Source organism: Solanum pennellii, chromosome 8 (genome assembly GCF_001406875.1).
Source record: "Solanum pennellii chromosome 8, SPENNV200".
Taxonomy (NCBI): Eukaryota; Viridiplantae; Streptophyta; class Magnoliopsida; order Solanales; family Solanaceae; genus Solanum; species Solanum pennellii.
Window position 1 is genome coordinate 58,331,294 of NC_028644.1, and position 19,535 is coordinate 58,350,828.

The window sequence follows — 19,535 nt, forward strand, 5'->3', positions numbered from 1 at the left end:
TAGGTCAACAATTGAATTTAAGACTACTTAATCTACAAGTAAAATAAGGAAAAAGTGATTAATTAGACCATCCCTTAATTTCAACAAGATTCACACCAAGACAAATCTTCATTCAAGATTCTAATAATATAAATATAACCAACTTTACACATCAACAGAAACAAAAAGAAATGAATATTTCCCTCTGAAAACTTTTGCCGATCTGCTTGGATGCTCCGATCACATGGCGTCTACTCAACAAGCTTTGCCTCCTGACCCTGGTAATCATCATCCCTTAAATTCATCGTTTTAGCGATCAAAATCTCTTTGTTTTTCTGTTGTTTTTTTTTTTTTTGGATTTCTTGGGCGTTACATTCTCCATTTTCATGAAATTAGGTTTTTACTTTCATGCGTTTTCTACTACTTTTTGTGGTCGCATTAGTTTTGCATCAATGGATATAGGCAAGTTCGAAGTTTCTATGTTTTTCTAATGGAGATTTATTAACTATTTCAATTGCTGGTTGTTTTTACCTGTTTTAGTATAGATGCAGCACATTGTTTAACCATTATACTTCCTATTTTTATGTGATTCTTGGTTGTATAGATATATTCCGAGCTATGAGTAACAATGGCATGTGGTATTTGACCTAAAATTTTGTCATAAGTAAAAGGAAAATTAAAGGAGGATGTGAAATGAAAACTGAATGTTATTTGATGTTGGTCTTCCTAGGTGAAAAAATCCAAGGGGAAGAAGAGGCACAATTTTCTACAGTGCCAATCCATGTTGTCACTAATCCATCTGAACTACCTGTTGAATTCTTGGAACCTTCTGCTGAGACACAACTGGTGATTGGTTTTGATTGTGAGGGTGTTGATCTTTGTCGCCATGGGACTCTCTGTATTATGCAGGTAAATTCAGAATCTGAATATACATAGTGTTATTCTGCCTTAAAATTTCGAATTAGATTTCTCATTTAAGTTCAAGTGTGGTGTTAAATGGTCTACAATTATGAAATATTTTGAGGTTAGTGAAAAGAGGTTCCAAGAACCCTTGGAGAAGTTGTAATCCATACAGCTCTAGATTAATGAAATTGCTTAACTAAATTTAATGGTCATACTTTTCATGGACCTGGTAAGCCTTTGAATTGTTGAGTTTGTAATTTTTTATTTTTTTTTAAACTGGTAACATTGCTATTGAAAGCACTTGGGGCAGTGCAAAAGCCATATTTACAGAGTTGAGCTTGTAATGTAGAGTTCAAACTTAGTGTTTTGCTCAAAAGTTCCATTTTACTTTATGTGGTAATCCTAGTTTGGGAGGGAATGATTAGGCTGGCATTCTTACCTCGTATACTGTCTCATGGTGGTCTAAGATGTCATTACATATGCAGGCAATGTAATTAAGGTGGTCATTGTGAGTAGTCTGTTCTGGCTGTTTTCATCTGTGATCTGCTGTGTGTTTAGGAGATTTTATGTTTGATAGAGAAGGAAGAGAATAGATGAATTCGACGACAAATATGAGAATTGACATCTTCATCATGTTCAACATTGAGATATCACAGCTAGTATCGTTGGATCTTCTTCCTTTCTTTTCTCACTCATTTTACCCTCACTTGAAGGAACATCCAATTGTGGACTGAAGAGTAAGCACTTGAAAAATGTGACGAAGAGAGATGATAGAGGATATTTTTTAGTGAAGGAAGGAGAAAGGGAGATCACTATTTTTAGAAGTCAATCCTTTGCTTTGACGAATGGGGTAGTGTGGAGAGTTGGTGGGATTAGAGAACTTACATGCCTTCAGAAGTGTATTTGATGTGATAACGCTTTTATATAGCCAGATTTGCATTGGTCTGAATTCCTTTAGGCTTTACATTTTCCTTTCTTTTATTGATGAAGAGAATTTCATTTAAATGCATCAAGAAGATGCAGCGAGTAGAAAGAGTTGGATAATAGCTCCAGTACAGAATATCTAAGCTAAGATCAGGGAGCTAGCAAAATCTAGAAAAGTAGTGAGCACTATATACAGGAGTGAGATAGTTCCAACAAAATGTTGGAGTTGATAAACCATGAAACATCTTCGGTTTCTTTCTGCCCAAATTTACCCAAAAATAATTGCTGGTAAGTGGAACCATTAGGCTTGCAATTTTATGAATTTCAGAAAATCTTGCTATACCGAAAATTATGACAAAAGTAGGTTCAAGGAGGAAAGTTAGTGGATGACAAAAAAGGGATGTGGATATTATTAGAGTCAATCCTCAACTTACATGAGTGTGAAGTGCTGGGGTTAGAGTACCTACATGCCTTAAAAAGTGTAACTTGCTGCTATTAAGCATTTATGTTGCCAGTTTTGCATTGGTCTGACTTTCTTATTCTAAATTTGAAAAAATCTCATGATGCGGTGGCAGCATGCATTCTTTTTGATGATCTTATTACTCGTTTCCTTCTTCTCTAGCTACTTTTGTATTCCCTGCATTTCCAATGTTTACTTTTATGCAAGTTACAACTGTTCCTAATGCAGTTAACTTCCACTGCCTTTTTGGTTTGTTTCAATTGACTTTACCCCCCTCTTTAACTGTCTCCAAGAATTCATTATAAATTTACTGTATTCAACTATTATTGGTTGATAGGCAATACTGTGGCTTTTCTAGCATTGATGTGATATCTTTCTAACATAGTACCTGACTTTCATACTAAGTCAAAGCTATTGTTAGACATACCTTAAACTAATTACATGTTAAAATGTTAATTCTTCCAAATCATCATATTAGTCAAATTGAGTCATTTAGATTGGATTAAGTATATTTTGGGAGTTCTTAAAAGTAATTTTAAATGTGCCTTGTGCTAAATTTAATCCTTGTGCTTGTAGCCTTGCCTTCAAGACTTTGATTTTTTAAGTAATTGGGCCTCTGAATCCTTGTGTCTAATTTCTTTTGTTCTTGTCTGGTGGATTGGAGGCTTAATCATCATATTCAGATTTGCTTTTAAATTTTCCCGCTTGTTTCTTTAGCTTATTTTAGATCAAAACAAAAATGTTATTTGCAGCCTAACCTGGTGTTCATAATGCTTTCAGTTGCTAACACTTATCCAACCCAAGAAAAAAAGAGAAGCTTCCAGTTGATAAACTTTTGTTTGTGCAGTTTTCCTTTCCAGATGCAATATATCTGGTTGATGCTGTTCAAGGCGGGGAGGCAGTCGTCCAAGCTTGTAAGCCTGCACTCGAGTCTAACTACATCACAAAAGTTATTCATGATTGCAAAAGAGATAGTGAGGTCTCTTATTGATTTCTTCTGTTTTTCAAATTTTGTATTATGAAGCATTGTAGCATGTTTAATTTACTTGTTCATTCTTCTTTCAGGCATTGTATTTTCAGTTTGGCATAAAGTTGCACAATGTTGTGGATACACAGGCAAGAATTCTCAATTGAAGTTTTCTCAGTATACTTAATTTACACATGCCGTTAGTTTAAGATGTGTTTTGAAAATAGTTGAAAACTTGAAATGTATGAAGCTGGAGCAGTTTGTTGAAAGTAGAGTTAGTACAATTATTAGTAGTATATATTATTAGTAGTATATGTTATAAGTAAGACGTTAAGATGTATATAGATTGACATGTTTGTTGAAAGAAAAAACTAGAGCTAATGCTATGTATTGGTCATTTATATAGTTTGAATATCGGACATAGACAAGTTTGTTGATACTGAAAGTAGTCGAGAATATTTGGAGGATGATCAAAGAGTAGGTCACATGATTTGTGAAAGGAATTATTGGATGTTGTATTTGTTGCTACAGTTTTTCTAGAATACTTAGTTGTTCAGTTGTAGACTTTGTCCACTACTTTGTCATTGATGGATTATTCATTAGAATCGTCATTAGAAATCTAGTTGTACAAGTTTAAACTTTTGTTTGATATGTTGAGACTTATTAGTTGTTTGGTTATATTATTCTGCAGATTTTCTGTTTTCAAATGGCTATTAAAATCCAATGGTTAATAAAACAAATTAAGAGACAAACTTTTAAACATATTTTCAACCTCCTTATTGCTCCATCTTTATAAAAAAAAAACCAACACGATTGCAGAGCCTCAATTTATATCATAGGATGTGTGAGTTTTTACTCAAGAAGAACCAATTTAAACTCATACCTTATTTCGTTTAACCATATTTTTCAACATGGCAAGCAACAGTTTTTCATTGAATGCTCCACAAACCTTCACTGGTGAAAATGTCAAATTCATTTGTGAAATGAAGTCTTATTTGTAAGCCTATGATTTATGAAAGTTGTGATGAAGATAAACTCTTATTACTACCACCCCCTTGCAATTCCTCAGTTCTCAAGAACAGTAAAAAATCACCAATCAAGGAGGAACAACATTTGTAGACTGAAGCAAATAAAGCAAAGGAGGAGTTTTGACTATAATTTTGGTTGAATAATTAGTTGTCTAGTTGTATGAGGAATCTATTACTTCGTCAAAGTTCTATTTTCTTGTATGATATCTTAGGTTGTTGAGACATTTTAATTGTTTGAATATTTTCTCAGATTTTCTGCAGGCTTTCTGCTTACAAGTGACTATAAAGCCCTATGATTAATAAAAATTTTATTCCATCCAATTCACTGTGTTTTAGTTTGACTAGGCATAGAGTTTAAGAAAGCGAAGGAGACTGTTGAATCTTGTGATCTTAAACATGTCATGCGGGATTCTTGAAATTAGAGAGTTACTACATGTAGAAAGTGACATTGTTCTTGGAATATACTAAACTGTAAAGTAAGATGATACCGGCCGCTTTATGAGGAGCCTATTTAAATTGCACTACTGCCTTACTACCAAGTATCATGAAGGGTAAAATTTAAAACTTGAATTTTCAGTCAATCCAATTATGTTTGGTTTGTTCCTATTCACCACAGGGGCCCTTCATTTAGTTTTCTTTCCTCAATCTCTTCTTTATTCTTAATGTTTCAAGTTAGTTTCTTCTTCCCAACTGGTAGGTGATGTGGTTAATGGTTGTTGCATGTTATGTGTATTGAATTGACTGATTCAAAAAAACATAGAGGATTAAACGAGTCACATCTTTCATCACTTGTTCTCTTGTCTTTCTGTTTTATTTCCCAAAATATGTTCCTTTGCATGTCCATTCTTTTTATAAATTCAATATTGATATTATGTTAGCTGACTTTAGCTAGGGTTTATTTGTCTGGAAGTGATAAATGGGGAGTATTATGGTTATGACAAGTTTGATATACTTGGATTGTTAACGTTTCTACTCTCCCCTCAAGCAGATTGCATATTCTTTGATCAATGAACAAGAAGGACAGGCACGGGTCCCAGATTGTCACATATCATTTGTTGGTCTACTTGCTGACCCACGTTATTGTGGTATTGATCTTTCTGCTTTAAATCTTTTCTTGCTTACGTGTGGCTTGAAATTTTGCAACCCTGTTCTGTGGATTCTGCTGCATCGATATGAGCTTGAAAGCAAGGATGAAGGAAACATAACATCTAGTGGAAACAATCATGTTTATGAATGCCTTTTCCTATAAATTAGATGACAAGTTCCTAGGTAGAAATATTAACCTCATTAGCAGAACTAAAATTATCACACCTACCATGCTGCCTTCTAAAAGAATGTAACTATCCTGAAATTTTATGAGTTCCATCAACTGGAGCTTGTATTCAAGTTGTTTGGTATCCCTTAATACTATACTGTGTGGCTTTATTGCCTATGGATTTTTTTGTTGGATTTAATGTTTTTTGGACTATACTGAGTATGTTGTTGTTGTAATGTTTTTCGGACTCTTTAATAACATTTTTTTTACAATTTTGAAAATTTCACTTTTTCTTCCCTTCGCTTAAATTGATGTCATCTGCGAGCTTGAGGATCTTGATATTTTGGCCCTGATCTTTAGCATTCCAGCTCTTTGTGTTTGTTCCACTTTCAAATGCACCAACCAGCTTACAAGAGTAGGCGTATCCGTTTTATTTGCTGTCACTTCCTGTGAATTTTCTGCATACTTCTCTAGAAAATGGGATCTTCGACTTGCAATGCAGACTAACACATATATTTCTTTTGCTGTTTAGCAGCTCATAAAAAAAATTGTTCCCCACAGATTCTTCTTATTTCTTCATCAGTAGGGGGGACTATATTGTAGGAGAAATCCTGATGTATGAGTATTCTATGTTCTTTTGGCTTGGTGAAGGGCCTGATGGAAGGCATAACAAGTCTTAAATCTATAGTAAGACCAATAAATTATCTGATACTCATTTCTTTGTATCCAGTTATGGTCAAAATGTAATTCCTCATCCAAATTTGTAGTTTTATGTTATACCTTTTAATATCCCATTTCTAGTCCAATGAACTAAATATCTACCAATAAAAGTATATCCACTAAATAATCCCGTCATTGTTTGATCCCTGTACTTTAATCCCCATATAATAATTATCCTAGTATAACTTGTTCACAGAAATGAACCTTTACTCTTTGTGTTCTTTATAGTTTATACCCATACTAAAGCAGCTGCAAGGATAGGAACAGTTTGAGTTTGGTGCAGTATTTAGTGTTCTCTTGTGTTTATGTCTTAAACTTAGTGCTTCTCTACTTTGGTGTAAGTTTTGAGCAGATTTAGATTTGATTTGTGGAAACTGGGAACTGATTATTTTCTTGCTTGTTTGGACAGGAGTATCTTATGATGAGAAAGAAGAAGTAAGAGTTCTTCTAAGACAGGTTAGTCAAAATTTTGCTTGCACATCAGCAAAGAATAGTTGTTTTTCTTGTTTCGAACATGTTCATTGCTTACATTTTGTTGTACTCTTCTTGGATTAAATTGTGTCCTTGCGTAGCTATATTTACATTAGAGACCTATGTATTACTCTTCTTGGATTAAATTGTTTCGAACATGTTCATTGCTTACATGGATTGTTTACGGGTATGTAGTTGATTTGGGTGTGCATAGATAACTGATATGGGTATGTGGAGCTTTTTTTTTTAAAGAAAAAAACTGATTTTTAGTGTATCTCGAAGAATTTGCATGAAGTACCCATAACCAAATCACACCCATTCCTACGGGTATGTCAATGAAAAAGATGGATTCTTTTTCCGTAGTTAGAGACTTAATATGAGCACTTCAGCCTCTAAGCGGAAAATGGGGGGGGGGGGGGCTGGCCTTTGTCAACATTTTGCTCCTCAATTTGGAGAGCCAACTACGAAATTAGAAGGATGGAAATGAACACCCCAAGTTTGTCTCCTTTTATCTACTTGCCTAAGAAAATAATTGGAGATGTGTTCTTTCACATGTTGAGTAGTAAGATTCTCCTACTTGTGCCAAAGATCCTAGCCAAAAGAAAAGCAAGAGGTTCTATGTCTCCTTCTGTTTTGTGATCTCTCTCTCCTGGTTAGTTTTTATGGTGGCTAAAAGATGGAAGAATCTTTCTCATGTTGTCTGGATTCCCTTCATTACTCTGGGAAAAGTTGTCATTTGTCTCAACTATGTTTTTCTCATTTCATCCAGTGGCATTATGTAAGTGTCAAATAGTAGCATGTAAGAGAAATTCTGATGAGTTAGATAAATTAGTTGGTCAACTGTGAGATCGTTCAGCTGATGAATTATTTGTCCGAGCCTGTTTTCCATTAAACCTTCAAATATACAAATAGGAGTAGAATTACTATACTGTTTTCATTTCTTTTTCTTTCCTTGAATATCTATATTTTTTAAGTTTTCCAGTCACTAAATCTGCTTAAACTTTCTCTGGTTAATTATGTCTTTCACATTTCCAGGACCCCAAGTATTGGACATATAGGCCATTGTCTGAACAGATGATCCGTGCTGCTGCAGATGATGTCCGATTTCTTCTCCATATATACCATAAGATGGTGCAAAAGTTGAATGGCAAGTCCTTATGGAACCTAGCTGTCCGTGGCGCCCTCTATTGTCGCTGTTTCTGCATCAATGACAATCATTTTGCAGACTGGCCGCCTCTACCTCCGATTCCAGGTATATTTCTTCCCTGTCTCTCTCAGTATTGGCTGGTTTTGTTCAACCCTAAGCTTGCTGTAAATATAAAAACCATCTATGGTTTATCTCATGGAAATGAATCTAATCTTTCGAGCCTATAAGTGTATAGGAGTAATGTGATATTTAGAACCACCAGTTTGTCTTAGAAAGATAAATTTATTTAGTATTGGAGTGGATCTGAATTGAGTGAAGTGGATATGAAGGATTAATATGGATGACTTCAACTAATCTGGACCTGAGGCCTATTTGATTGATTGAAGCATATAGACAGCTATAGCAAGTATGCTGGTAAAAGCTGTATTGGGTTCTAAAAGGCAAGAAATTTGTATGTACCTTTTTATGAAACACCAATTTTAAAATTGTCTAGTCCTGAGGTTGAAATTGTGAAACCTCTATTAATGGTTGTCATGAAAATTTAACTTGATAAAGCAATGATGTCTCATAAGTTGTTCAGTTCAAGAACCATGCAGATGTTTGTTTTACATGACTAACGCAGACATGCATCTAAATCTGCCATTGATGGGGTGCAGAATTCGGACTAAAGAAATTCTGTCCCAGATGAAAGTGTTATGCTTGTACCTTTAGAGAGAACTTACTAATATTAGGTGGGTTGTGATTGCAGAAAACATTGTTGCTGACGGAAGTATCCTTGAAGAAGAAGTTTTGTCTGTTGTTGATGTTCCCCCGGGGAAAATGGGACGTGTTATTGGCAGAAGGGGAGCTTCTATATTGTCGATAAAGCAGTCATGCGAGTATGTTTCTTTTCTTCAGCTTTTAATGTGTGCTTTAATGCCCATCGAGGGTAAAAGCTCCCCTTCAATTTGACTAAATCTTATCATTTGCAGTGCTGAAATATTCATAGGAGGTGCTAAAGGTCCTCCTGATAAGGTTAGTGCTATGTTGTCAAACATTGAATGCTATTGTATTCGCACCTCTTGATATTGTCTTTTTCCACCAAAAATATTTGGTAGACATGCTGTTTCTCTTTTAGTAACTAAAACAAGACCATGCAACCAAGTTCACTGTGCACCATTTTAGATCCTCAGGTGGTTGGTTGCAAAATTGTAGATAGTTTTGACTTTCCACCTTAACTACTGTTTCTGCAAAGTTGTTGACTAGATTTTATTACTTTTGGGTTGCTCTTTTTTTCTTCTTTAAAGTATTTCCAATTGCTGTCGAAGTACTTGTCTCATCTTAGGATTGCTTTGGTGCAGGTTTTCATCATTGGACCACAAAAGCAAGCCAGAAAAGCCCAAGCTATTCTAATGGGGAAACTGCTAGATTTCTGATCAGAGAGTTGTTGCAGGATTTATATTGTATCTTTAGATCAAGACAAGAAAAAGAAAAGGCAAATACATATAGAGACCCTCATTGTATCATAAATAAGAAGTTTGGTGGTGGCTACAATGTACAACTTGATGTGCTCCACCTGTTAGTGACATTGTTTCAGCTACTGGACTGAAAATAATGAGGGAATGGGAAGGATGATGAGAAATTTCAGTAATCTTTAATCTTCTTTCTAAGATAATTATTTATTTTCAGCATTAGAAATCTTGGATATATAATAGGTTCAATCGCACCGCAATTAAATGAAGATTTGCGCTTATAAATATCAATATATATTGCTGCCACCTGTAGAGTTAAGTGCTGATTATTCTTGTTACATGAGACAAGCTTTATACGATATGATTTGAAAAGTTGAATACAAGCTCCTTAGAGTAGGGGGGAAGAAAAACCAAAACAAGATAATATCAGCATAGAAATAGTTGCTGGTTTGGTCACTTTCCTAATTTACAGAATCACAATGTAGTGTCTCCAATCCAATCGTCAAAGCTCACAAATGAATATCTTGACCAAATATGAGTTGCAATTATTCACTTCTGGAAACTGCCAAACTGATAGTTTTGTGTGTTGAGACTTGAAAATATGTCATCTCCAGCTGTTGCTGCTGATGGAAAACCAGATTTGCCATAACCCATTGCTTTGCTACTGTAAAAAGAAGTTGGCCCTTTTTCTCTCTCATCTGATCCGTCAGTCAATCCTCCCACTACGCCAACATCTGCAAGGTTAACCTTTTTGGCTGCAAGTTTAGGGGTAGGGGGGGAAACAGATTTAGTTCCATCAGGTAGCATAAAGCTTCAGTATAGTATTTTTTTTTTTTCATTTAAAACGTTACATCTTGTGCACCTGTTTGGTCAAACCATCAAATTACAATTGGCTAAATTCATGTAGCTGATAAGGATCTATGTTCAGCAGGGACAATTCAAACCATCTTTTGGGAGACGGGTGTGTTGGGAAACAAGACAAGAACTGTTCTGCATTGCTACTAGGCTGACCTTATATTGACATTGTCGAGTATCCAATTAATGACTCGTTAATCTGACTACATCCACTAGGTCACTGAAAGTTGCACCAAAAATTTTTCAATGGACTCATTTATGACATGTATGTTGAAATCAATAGGGCAAACCAAGGTGCAATTTTTCTAAGTTTAGTTTTAAGAAATCCAGCAACTATAAGACTCTGATACAACTTGATGCTTAACACCTCCAGGATCAATGTTTTATGAAAAAACAACACACGCCACTAAATATAAATACCAACAGCACACATGATAATCAACATTAAACAGAAATCTAAGTGATGTTCAGAACTTACGTGCACTTATATTCAGATCAATCAGCCCACGGCTCAATGAATCAGCCCATATTCCAGACCTGACTTGAAATGTGTTCTTCGCTGGTGTTTTAGCTTCAACAGACAATTTGCTTACTTTGTCACGAGCATCATGATTCCCGCCATTGCTAGTATTTTCATCGGGGAAAGGTACAGGTTTATGAGAAACAAATGAACCAAAAGGGTCAGAGTTATCAAAAGTATTTAGTGGAACTGAAGCAAATGGATCAACAATGTTGATATTCATTTGGTCTGACTTTGAGGATTTGTTATCAGACTGTATAACAGGATCCGGTGCAGCGAAGAAATCTATTGTTGAAGCTGCAGCTGAAGGGGCAGGCTGGGAGGCAAACAGATCCACACCCATCTGCAGAAAATAGAAATGGCTACTTGAAAACTAACCAACCAATACTCAGAGTAAGATTTTTTTCAAGGTGATGGATGGATTCTTACTGGAGTTTGGGAAGTTACACCCGTTTCAGTTTCAGGTTTTGCTGATACAAAGGTGGCATCAGCAAATAAATCAACCTCCGATGGATTAGTGTTCACTGTAGATGTAGCAGTTGGAGCAGGTGTTGGTACATCCAAGAGGTCACCGAGCAAATCTTGCCCAAATAGATCTACTTGGTTAGAACTTCCTGCAGAAGGCTCTGTTCGACCACCAAATAACTTAGTAAATTTCGAAACAAAAATAAGAAATCAAGGTGTAAGTTGCATTCTACATTGGATTAGGACCTCAATGGTTTCCTTTCGACCACACATATGTGCTCCCATTCAATGGGCGTTTATTACCCCTATCCCATACCCCACCCAAGAGATTTATGACACAAATTTTACTTTTGGTGCATCCAAAAAACCTAAACTTCTACGCAATGATCTAATGTAAAGATAGATGTCTCCTGTATCAAATAAATGTCTTAAAAATTGAATAATAATTCGTTGTTTTCTTCGACTAGGATATTAATATGCCCTAGTTCCTTCATCGCTGTAACTGGTATAATAGGACAGCTAGATACGGGAACTTGTCAGACTTTAGCCAACCAACAGCACTTACAATGTTTTACCTAATTCAAAAAGAACAAACCCCCAAAGCGTAATTTGTTGGCATACCCACATGACTTCTGCTACTACCCCTTTTTCGATAGTGTAATTTGTACGCACACCCAACCCCATGCAGGGGCAAATATAAAGATGTTATTTGGCCCATACCTTTGAATCTGTGAACTTACAGATAATCTTTGTACATAAAACATGTTAAACGGAACTGACCCTCCTATGAAGCACAAAATAGAAGACTGCAAATTGAATCTCTTTGAAACCTCAAAAGATACTTACTAGAACTTGAAGTACCCCGAGGATCAAAATCGTCAAAATCTTCCTCGTAATTGGTTGATGGTACAGTTGAGCTCTGTGAAGAAGATTTTTCAGGCTCACCTACCTTCTTAATCATCTTTGATCCACTAGCAGAAACAGTATCTTGAACTTTGCTACAGATGTCATCAAGTTAAGCAAAATGAGACACATGTTAAAACACCCAAGAGATCTACTCAGTCATGAAAAAACAGCTTATTTCAAGTTTTGAACTTAAGTCGACGCAATGCTAAAGTTTATCTACGATATAAATTAAGAGGGAACTAAAGTTCATACAAGCTCTGTATTGCAGTTTAAAGTATGAAGAACAGAAAAAAAAAACACCTTTTTTAAAATGAAGGGACAGAAAAAACACACCTTTTCAATATAAAGGGACAGAAAAAGGCACAAATTTGAGAGCCAAAAGCAAGCATGGTTAGACCAAGGAGCAACCTATTCAAAAGTCTGTAAATTGCCCCAGTGGGGTTGGAGTTTGGAAAGCTATCAGATCATTGTGGTCACCTCTTGCTAGAAATGTCAGCTAAAAAGTAGGTAATAGGAGAAAAATTCTCCTATGGCATGAAACTGACTTGGGAATGGTTCTCTCTTTCCCTGATTTCTACAACATTGCTACTCTACCAGATGCAAACCTTTAATCAACTAAAGATGTACAAGGATGGGATATCACTGTTAGAAGATTATTACATGATTGCGAATTGGGAAAGAGCTGTAGATCTGTTCAAGATTTTGGAATCATTCAAGGTTTCGAAGAATCTGAGAATACTTTGAGCTAGAAATCTGGCAGTGACGGAGTTTACACTGTCAATTATGCCTAGACTACCAGATTAGGCAAATCTCACAATCTGACCTGTGGCCATGGAAGTTCATCTGGAAGAGCAAGGCCCCTTATAATTTTTATGTTTGGCTTGCAGCAAGAGAAGCATGCTCACTCAGGAAAACTTAAGGAAGGGGATGGCATATATGCTCTAGATAGGATGGAAATGTGGCGGGGCGAGTTAAGCTCAACCTGCCCTGCCCCCGCCCCATTGCCATCCCTAGCTCTAGATGTTGTTTGTGTGGCGCAGGCGTGCAGCCAGAGAAAAGGTATATGTTTCTACACTGCCCTATAAGACTGTGGCAACTCTTTTAGGACATGGTAGGACTAGGATGGTCTATGCCAGCAACCAGGTGTGATTTTTTATTTTATTCTGAAACTGGTAACTTTAGTCTATACATCCACATTTATATTACAACAGAAGTGTAACCTCCCCTTCAAAAGTGTTACAACTTAGAGAGAAAGACAGTCTAAATCTAAACTGCTACCTATAAACAATCTAGCACATCAAAGATGTCTTCTGTCCTACTTAATATATTTTCTTTACATCAAAAATAAAAAAGAGCAAAGCAATTCATTTTGATCTGCTGTAAGCTGTTCTACACATTCTCAAAACTCATGTTGTTTCTCTCTTTCCAAATTGTCCACCAAATGCATGCTGAGACAAGTTTCCATCTCTTCTACTTATCTGAAGCATTGCCATCTCTATTCCAGCTGCTTAGAACTCCTTTAATGCTCCCTGGTTTCACCCATCTTATCCCCTTTAGACAGATGAACATTTTCCATAACTGTTATGTCCATGTACAGTGCAAAAAAAGATGGTTAATTGTCTCTGTATGCTGTCCACATAAAGTACATCTAGAAGCCAACTAATAGCCTCTTTTGCTTAAATGTTCATGCATCAAAACTGCTTCTTTTGTCAACAACCACGTGTAGCAGTTTACTTTGTAGGGTGCCTTTGGTTTCCACATCATCTTCCATGGCCAATCTGTCTCCTGTCCTGCATTCTTGTTGAGTTCCTAATAAATAGAATTTATTGTGAATTAACCGTTGGTGTCATTCTTCCAAATCGTAAGAGGTTGCCAAATGAGGCTACGAAATCTTAAAAATCTGTCACTTAGTCTATCTCCCAATCATGGAGGTTCCTCCTAAGGAACTGAGTTCATCCTTCTCCAGTCCACATTGTAACAGTGGCCTGTTGATGTTTGCATAAGATGAATAATTCAGGATGCAATTGTTTCATTGGAACTGCCCCATTCCATTTGTCCTCTCCCAGAAGGATAACTTTAAACCATCTCCCACTTCTACCCTGGTTCTATGATATAGGACTGCCATAAATTTCTAATTGCCCTCCAAACAGTGCATTTATATGGAGTACTTACCATTTCTGTCATCCACTTATCTTCCATACCATATTTTGCTGTGATTACTTCTTGCCAGAGCATGTGATCTTCATTTGAAAACTTCCACAACCACTTCATCATTAGGCTCTGATTTTGTTTCCTCAGGTTCTTGATGCCTAGCCCTCATGTATTCTTACTCACAGTCAGTTCCTCCCATTTAACTAGATGGAACTTCTTCATATCTTCACTGCCTTGCCATAGGAAATTCCTTCTAAGGCATCAATGCTCTTAGATACAATGGCAGGCATAGGAAATATAGACATCATACAAGAGTTGCTTAGGTTTTAACCTCAGAAAACTTAAGTTAGGATTAAGATTTGTGATTATTTGTTTATTTTCAGCTTTACCTAAATGATATGTTGTTTTGTTTGAAAGGTAACAAGCCAAATCAAAACTTGCGTTCCTTATTGTTTTTGAACACTACTTGTTTTTGCTTTCCCTACACAGTCATTTGCACTTTCTATCGAGTATTTGGTTGTACACATACACGCACCCGTTCACGCGAGGGGTGTCTCACACACCTCCAAAACTTCGTTTGATTCTCTAATTTCAATGTTGGTGCAATTAAGTTAGTGTGCGCCTTCTCGCAATGATTCGGTCCTACTCTTTAACATCTAGGAAAAAATCCTAATAAGTCATATTGCATAGCCTTAGGCAAGACAATCTTATTCACCTTATTTGTTTTCCCTTCAAAACATCTTGCATTTCTTTCTTTCCACAACATCCAGCAAACACAAGCTGATATTGTTTTTCAAATCTTCCTAGCAGGCTTCCTAATTCCTTCAGTACTCTAGATGGTCCATAGCTTCCTCACTGAATCAGGCATGGTCAGTGGTATCTTGAATAAGTTAAAAAACAGTTAACCATAACTGACTTGCTAGTGAGCAATATAGAAAGAGATGCTGCAATACCCCTTCACTGTTACACATAACTACTACATAATGACACACCTTTTCTGAAGATTGATTTCAGACAGGAACACCTTGTGAGTAACCGACCCCATAAAGCAACAAACCTTGTAAGGAGCCTTGGACTTCCACAAGTGCTGCCATGGTCAACTAAAAGGGCTGCCCCTATAACAACTAATTGTTTTGTAGCATGAACTAACTAAGAAAAACCCATCATTTCGCCTAGTCAGAGGGTACTGTCAGGTGCCTTGACACTGAGAGCCACATTGTCCAAATCTCCCAACAAAAGAGCCACTTCATGTATCCCCCAATCAAAGAAATTCCTTCTAAAGCTAATGCACAAGGTGCTACCATTCCAACAGTCTGAGACCAAGCTATCTGAGTTAGTGGTAAATCCATTTAAGTCCTGGTATTTTATTTTCAGTGGTGTGTGACCTATCCAAGCATCTTGCCGGAACCTTGAATGTCTATCATTCCCCACTTCAATCCATAATATGAATTTATGCTTATATATTCTGCCTCTATTTATTTTGGTATTTTTTCTTTTAAATTGTGCTTCATTTCAATGAAGCAAGCGCTTTTCTTAAAGCATGAAGCGGGACCTTGTCGGTTTTTTCTGCTTCGGCGCTCCCCTTAAAACTGGGAAGGCCCTCCACATATACTTACTACTTTCCCACAAAAAGTTCCTCATAATCTTGTCCATCTAGTCTCTCTAATCTTACAAGATCACTATATCACTGCAGACGCTGTTCATTCTACATCACCCCTCACACACCACAGACTACAAACACATATTCCTGCTATTTCTCTCACCAACAAATAAGAATGCAGATAATAGACAAGAAAAGTTCTAGATATGGTATCTAACAAATCCTTAAAATGGCAGATCTTAGCAAATTACACAAATAATTGATATTAATTCTAGACGATTCTAGGCTTAAACATCAACTTTTTGCCAACGCATCTTCATTTCCAGAAGAAGTGAGGGAAAAATCAAAGAGTTCACAGAAGCAAGTAGTTCCCTCATCAATCAAAAAATCAAATTCCTGAAGATGGAGCAAATGTCAACCAAAACAGAAAAGAACATCAAAGTACAAGGATCCTACATTATGTGGACTCATATACAAGTATCTAATCTTCTACTAACAGTAACTCATGTGTGAATATCTGTCACAGACATCCCATTACTCAATTTCTAATTCTTCAATGTAGCTAAAAGGGTCCGTAAGATTTGTCTATAACACTTTAGTGTAGTCTAAAGGATCCATAAGCAGCACTTATCCTTATTCCCACACCACACGCCACCCCCAACTCCCTCTCCTGATCCCCAAGAAAGTACAGCACCCTTCACGCTTGTTTTGACAGAGAACTTTCTTTTTCTAGAAGAAGCAGAAACTACATAGAGCAAAAGTTTGTGCTAGCAACATGAACATCTGAGAACATGGTAACACATATCCTCAGTTTATGCACCACCAGCAATGTAATTTTTTGCCATTTTCCTGGTATATATGTTACATTCTTTGGCAATCAGCTTTAAAATAGTATGTTAGTTGAATGGTTATGCATCATCAGTTAACACGTTCAGCAATTACGTGAAAGCATGAACAGTCTTAAACCCATAAACCCCAAATGTGAGTCTACAAAAACAACAACACATTCAGTGTAACACCAAATGTGAGTCCTTTTCATGTAAAAACCTCGGGGATAATCAGCTATCGCATAAAGTCAGTGCAGGATAAAGGAAGTCAGCTACACTTGTTTTAAGAAAATTCAATGATACAAATAAATAAGCTAATGGAGCCAGGTGTACAGACCTGCCATAGCGAGAGGATCCCTTCTTTGTCTTAAAAGTACTTTGATCGACCTTATCTTCATCATATCGATCCTTCTCATTATAACTATCCTTAAATGAATCACCATCGCTTTTATTTCCAAAACCTCCATATCGTTCACTACTCTGTAAGCCGCTTCTGCTGCTACTAAAAGAGGCAGAGCTTGCCTTATATGTTATTCCGGAAGATGATAGTCCAACGTACCTAAAAGGTGGCATCTGATACCATCAGCATGTAATTATGCAACTACAGTTTTCAGGTACTCTTGAGTAATCAAAATGAAAGTCAGACCTGAAATAATATACTTACTTCTCACGATTTGCAGTAGCTTTACTCCTAACCTCTTGTATCTTCTCTTTGTTATTCAATAATGCCACAACATTTTCCGCCTTCTTCCTCACATTAATTCCCACATCCTTACCATTTGGCTCAACATACTCGAAAGTTGTGAGAGACTTGAGCAAAAATTTGAAACGATAAATACGTAAGATATAAAGGGACGGGTATTTTATCATATGTGTTTCGTAAAACTAGGAAAAAGCACTATGTATTGGTGATGGAAAATGAAAAAGAAGAAGAGAAAATAACATGAATTTCACGTACAGAGATCTGATAGGTATGTTCTATGATGTCATCAATTGCACGTTCAGCTCCATGCGCCACCAAGTACTCTATAACAGCCAATGACTGGTACAAAAATTAATTCCATTACTATTTAAATAAGAGATTGTTTGAAAAGTTATAAGAATAGAAACTCGAAAGAGACAACAGAGATGACCATTGGAAGCTTAACTTTTTGCAATCTTTTTGTTTTGTTTGAAGTGCTAAAGTTTTGATTCTCTTAGCTATGAAAGTTGATGCCATAAAAAGTATAGTTCTACCTTATAGACATAACGCCAGTTCTTTCCAGTTTCAGTCAATCTTGTCCAGAGCACATTCATGACCATCTGACACTCGGAGCTGCAAAATACCTAAATAGATCAACCAGCTGAAGAAAAGACGCAGACAAATAATATTTTTTTTTTGAAACTAAAAGACGCAGACAAATAATTAATCAACTGAATCAAGAATATACAATGGCTAACTCGTACAATTTTTTTGTAGCCTGTGCTATCTCAGCCAAAGCAGTACCGTGAGGGCCCCAGGGCTCATCATCAGTAGCATCCAATACCTAGTACCATGTTGAAATAATCACATCATCCTTCAAACCAATGAAAAAAAAAAGAAGAGGAGAGTCCAAAGTAGTAAGCCCTAACATCCAATCTAATTTCCACGCCCCTCATTTCATATAAGAAGCCTAGCATAAGGATACTCGCCAGCATTTTCCTAGACCAAAAAGTAATCCTGAACTATGCAAAGTTAAAATGCATAGCAAAGAGCACAACTCTGGTGATGCTTTCATGATGACATTTAGCCCACTAAACTTCATTTTTTGGGTTCTAACACACGATCAAATAAGTAGGTAATTAAGAATATTAGCAAACAGCAGATAGAATTCTGAGGAACAATTACGACAGAGATCCTAGATCCGGCCAAATAAGATGCTTATAGCATTGTATCTCACTGCTATGGTTCAACCCCATAGGATTCTCTGCGTATTCTTAAGCTTAGTTCCGTCCCTTGATCCTGTAGTACTATTCTCTACACTTTCTACTCAACAAATATAAAAACACAAATTTTACTTCAGAAAATCTAGTGTACATCATTCAAAGGTCCTTCCCTCGAGCAATTAGTTCTTTTACTTAATTAATCAGTCACTGTACAATCCCAATGAGCTAATACCAACCAAGATACTAAGAAAAAGTGAATTTTTTGTTTACCTTCTGCTCGATCTCAGGGACTTTCAATACTTTCAAATTCACCTCCCTCTTTCTGATAAAAGTTATCACAATAAAACAATTAATTGATTTGACAAAATTAAAAGTGGATACTACTGATTCACAGCTTTAAGCAAAAGATGATAACTTGGCGCTTACATTTCGCGAACCGTTTGATCGAAGACCTTCATGAAATCCATGGCTGAATCTACCCAATAAGCGAAACCTGATTCAAAATTCTGGAAAAAGATATAGAGATCTGAAACTGAAAGGAAAAAAGGATGAGATCTCTTCAAAAAGTATAAAGCCGATGAGATCTCTCTCAACTCTTGCTTTGCCAAGAGAAAGAGAAATAGCTACTCTGTTTTTTTAAAAAGGTTAAATAAAAGGATCAAATTTGCCCCGTTATTACCTTGACGGGTTATTTGATAGCGGGTTAAGGCTCAACCTTATATAGCAACTGATTTCAAACTTTTATTATAGAAGTATAATTTGAAAATGAAATTAATAAAGAGATATTTCTAAGGCTGTTAATAGTATGAGGGGAAAAGGGTCTGATATACTCCTCAATTTTGTATTTAGAGCTGATATACCCGTTCATATATATCCCTACTTATAAACAAACTGCTCACATACATGAGTAAAAAGGTGTATGTGAGCCATTTGTTTATAAGTAGGGGTATATATGAGTCACTTTTATAACGAGGGGTATATCAGCTCCAAATGACAAAGTT

At 36.2% G+C, this 19,535-nt stretch overlaps 2 protein-coding genes across 2 annotated transcripts; one reads left to right on the top strand and one right to left on the bottom strand.

Annotated features, from left to right (window-relative positions):
• The first annotated feature begins 104 nt into the window (after positions 1–104).
• LOC107028414 lies at positions 105–9,524 on the top strand. Its single transcript, XM_015229469.2, has 10 exons — positions 105–260; positions 710–888; positions 3,114–3,245; positions 3,332–3,382; positions 5,250–5,346; positions 6,646–6,692; positions 7,743–7,959; positions 8,603–8,732; positions 8,826–8,868; positions 9,195–9,524. Exons 1-10 carry the CDS (start codon positions 224–226, stop codon positions 9,267–9,269), a joined length of 1,008 nt encoding a protein of 335 aa, XP_015084955.1. The 5' UTR covers positions 105–223; the 3' UTR covers positions 9,270–9,524.
• Positions 9,525–9,583: 59 nt separating this feature from the next.
• On the bottom strand, positions 9,584–19,181 carry LOC107028413 (clathrin interactor EPSIN 1-like). The gene is made up of 11 exons (XM_015229468.1): positions 18,961–19,181; positions 18,805–18,856; positions 18,076–18,155; positions 17,866–17,944; positions 17,588–17,671; positions 17,294–17,439; positions 16,967–17,188; positions 11,992–12,143; positions 11,110–11,306; positions 10,639–11,023; positions 9,584–10,060 (listed from the first exon to the last, which is right to left on the bottom strand). The coding sequence occupies exons 1-11, from the start codon at positions 18,999–19,001 to the stop codon at positions 9,855–9,857; spliced, it is 1,644 nt and encodes a 547-aa protein (XP_015084954.1). The 5' UTR covers positions 19,002–19,181; the 3' UTR covers positions 9,584–9,854.
• Positions 19,182–19,535: the final 354 nt, after the last annotated feature.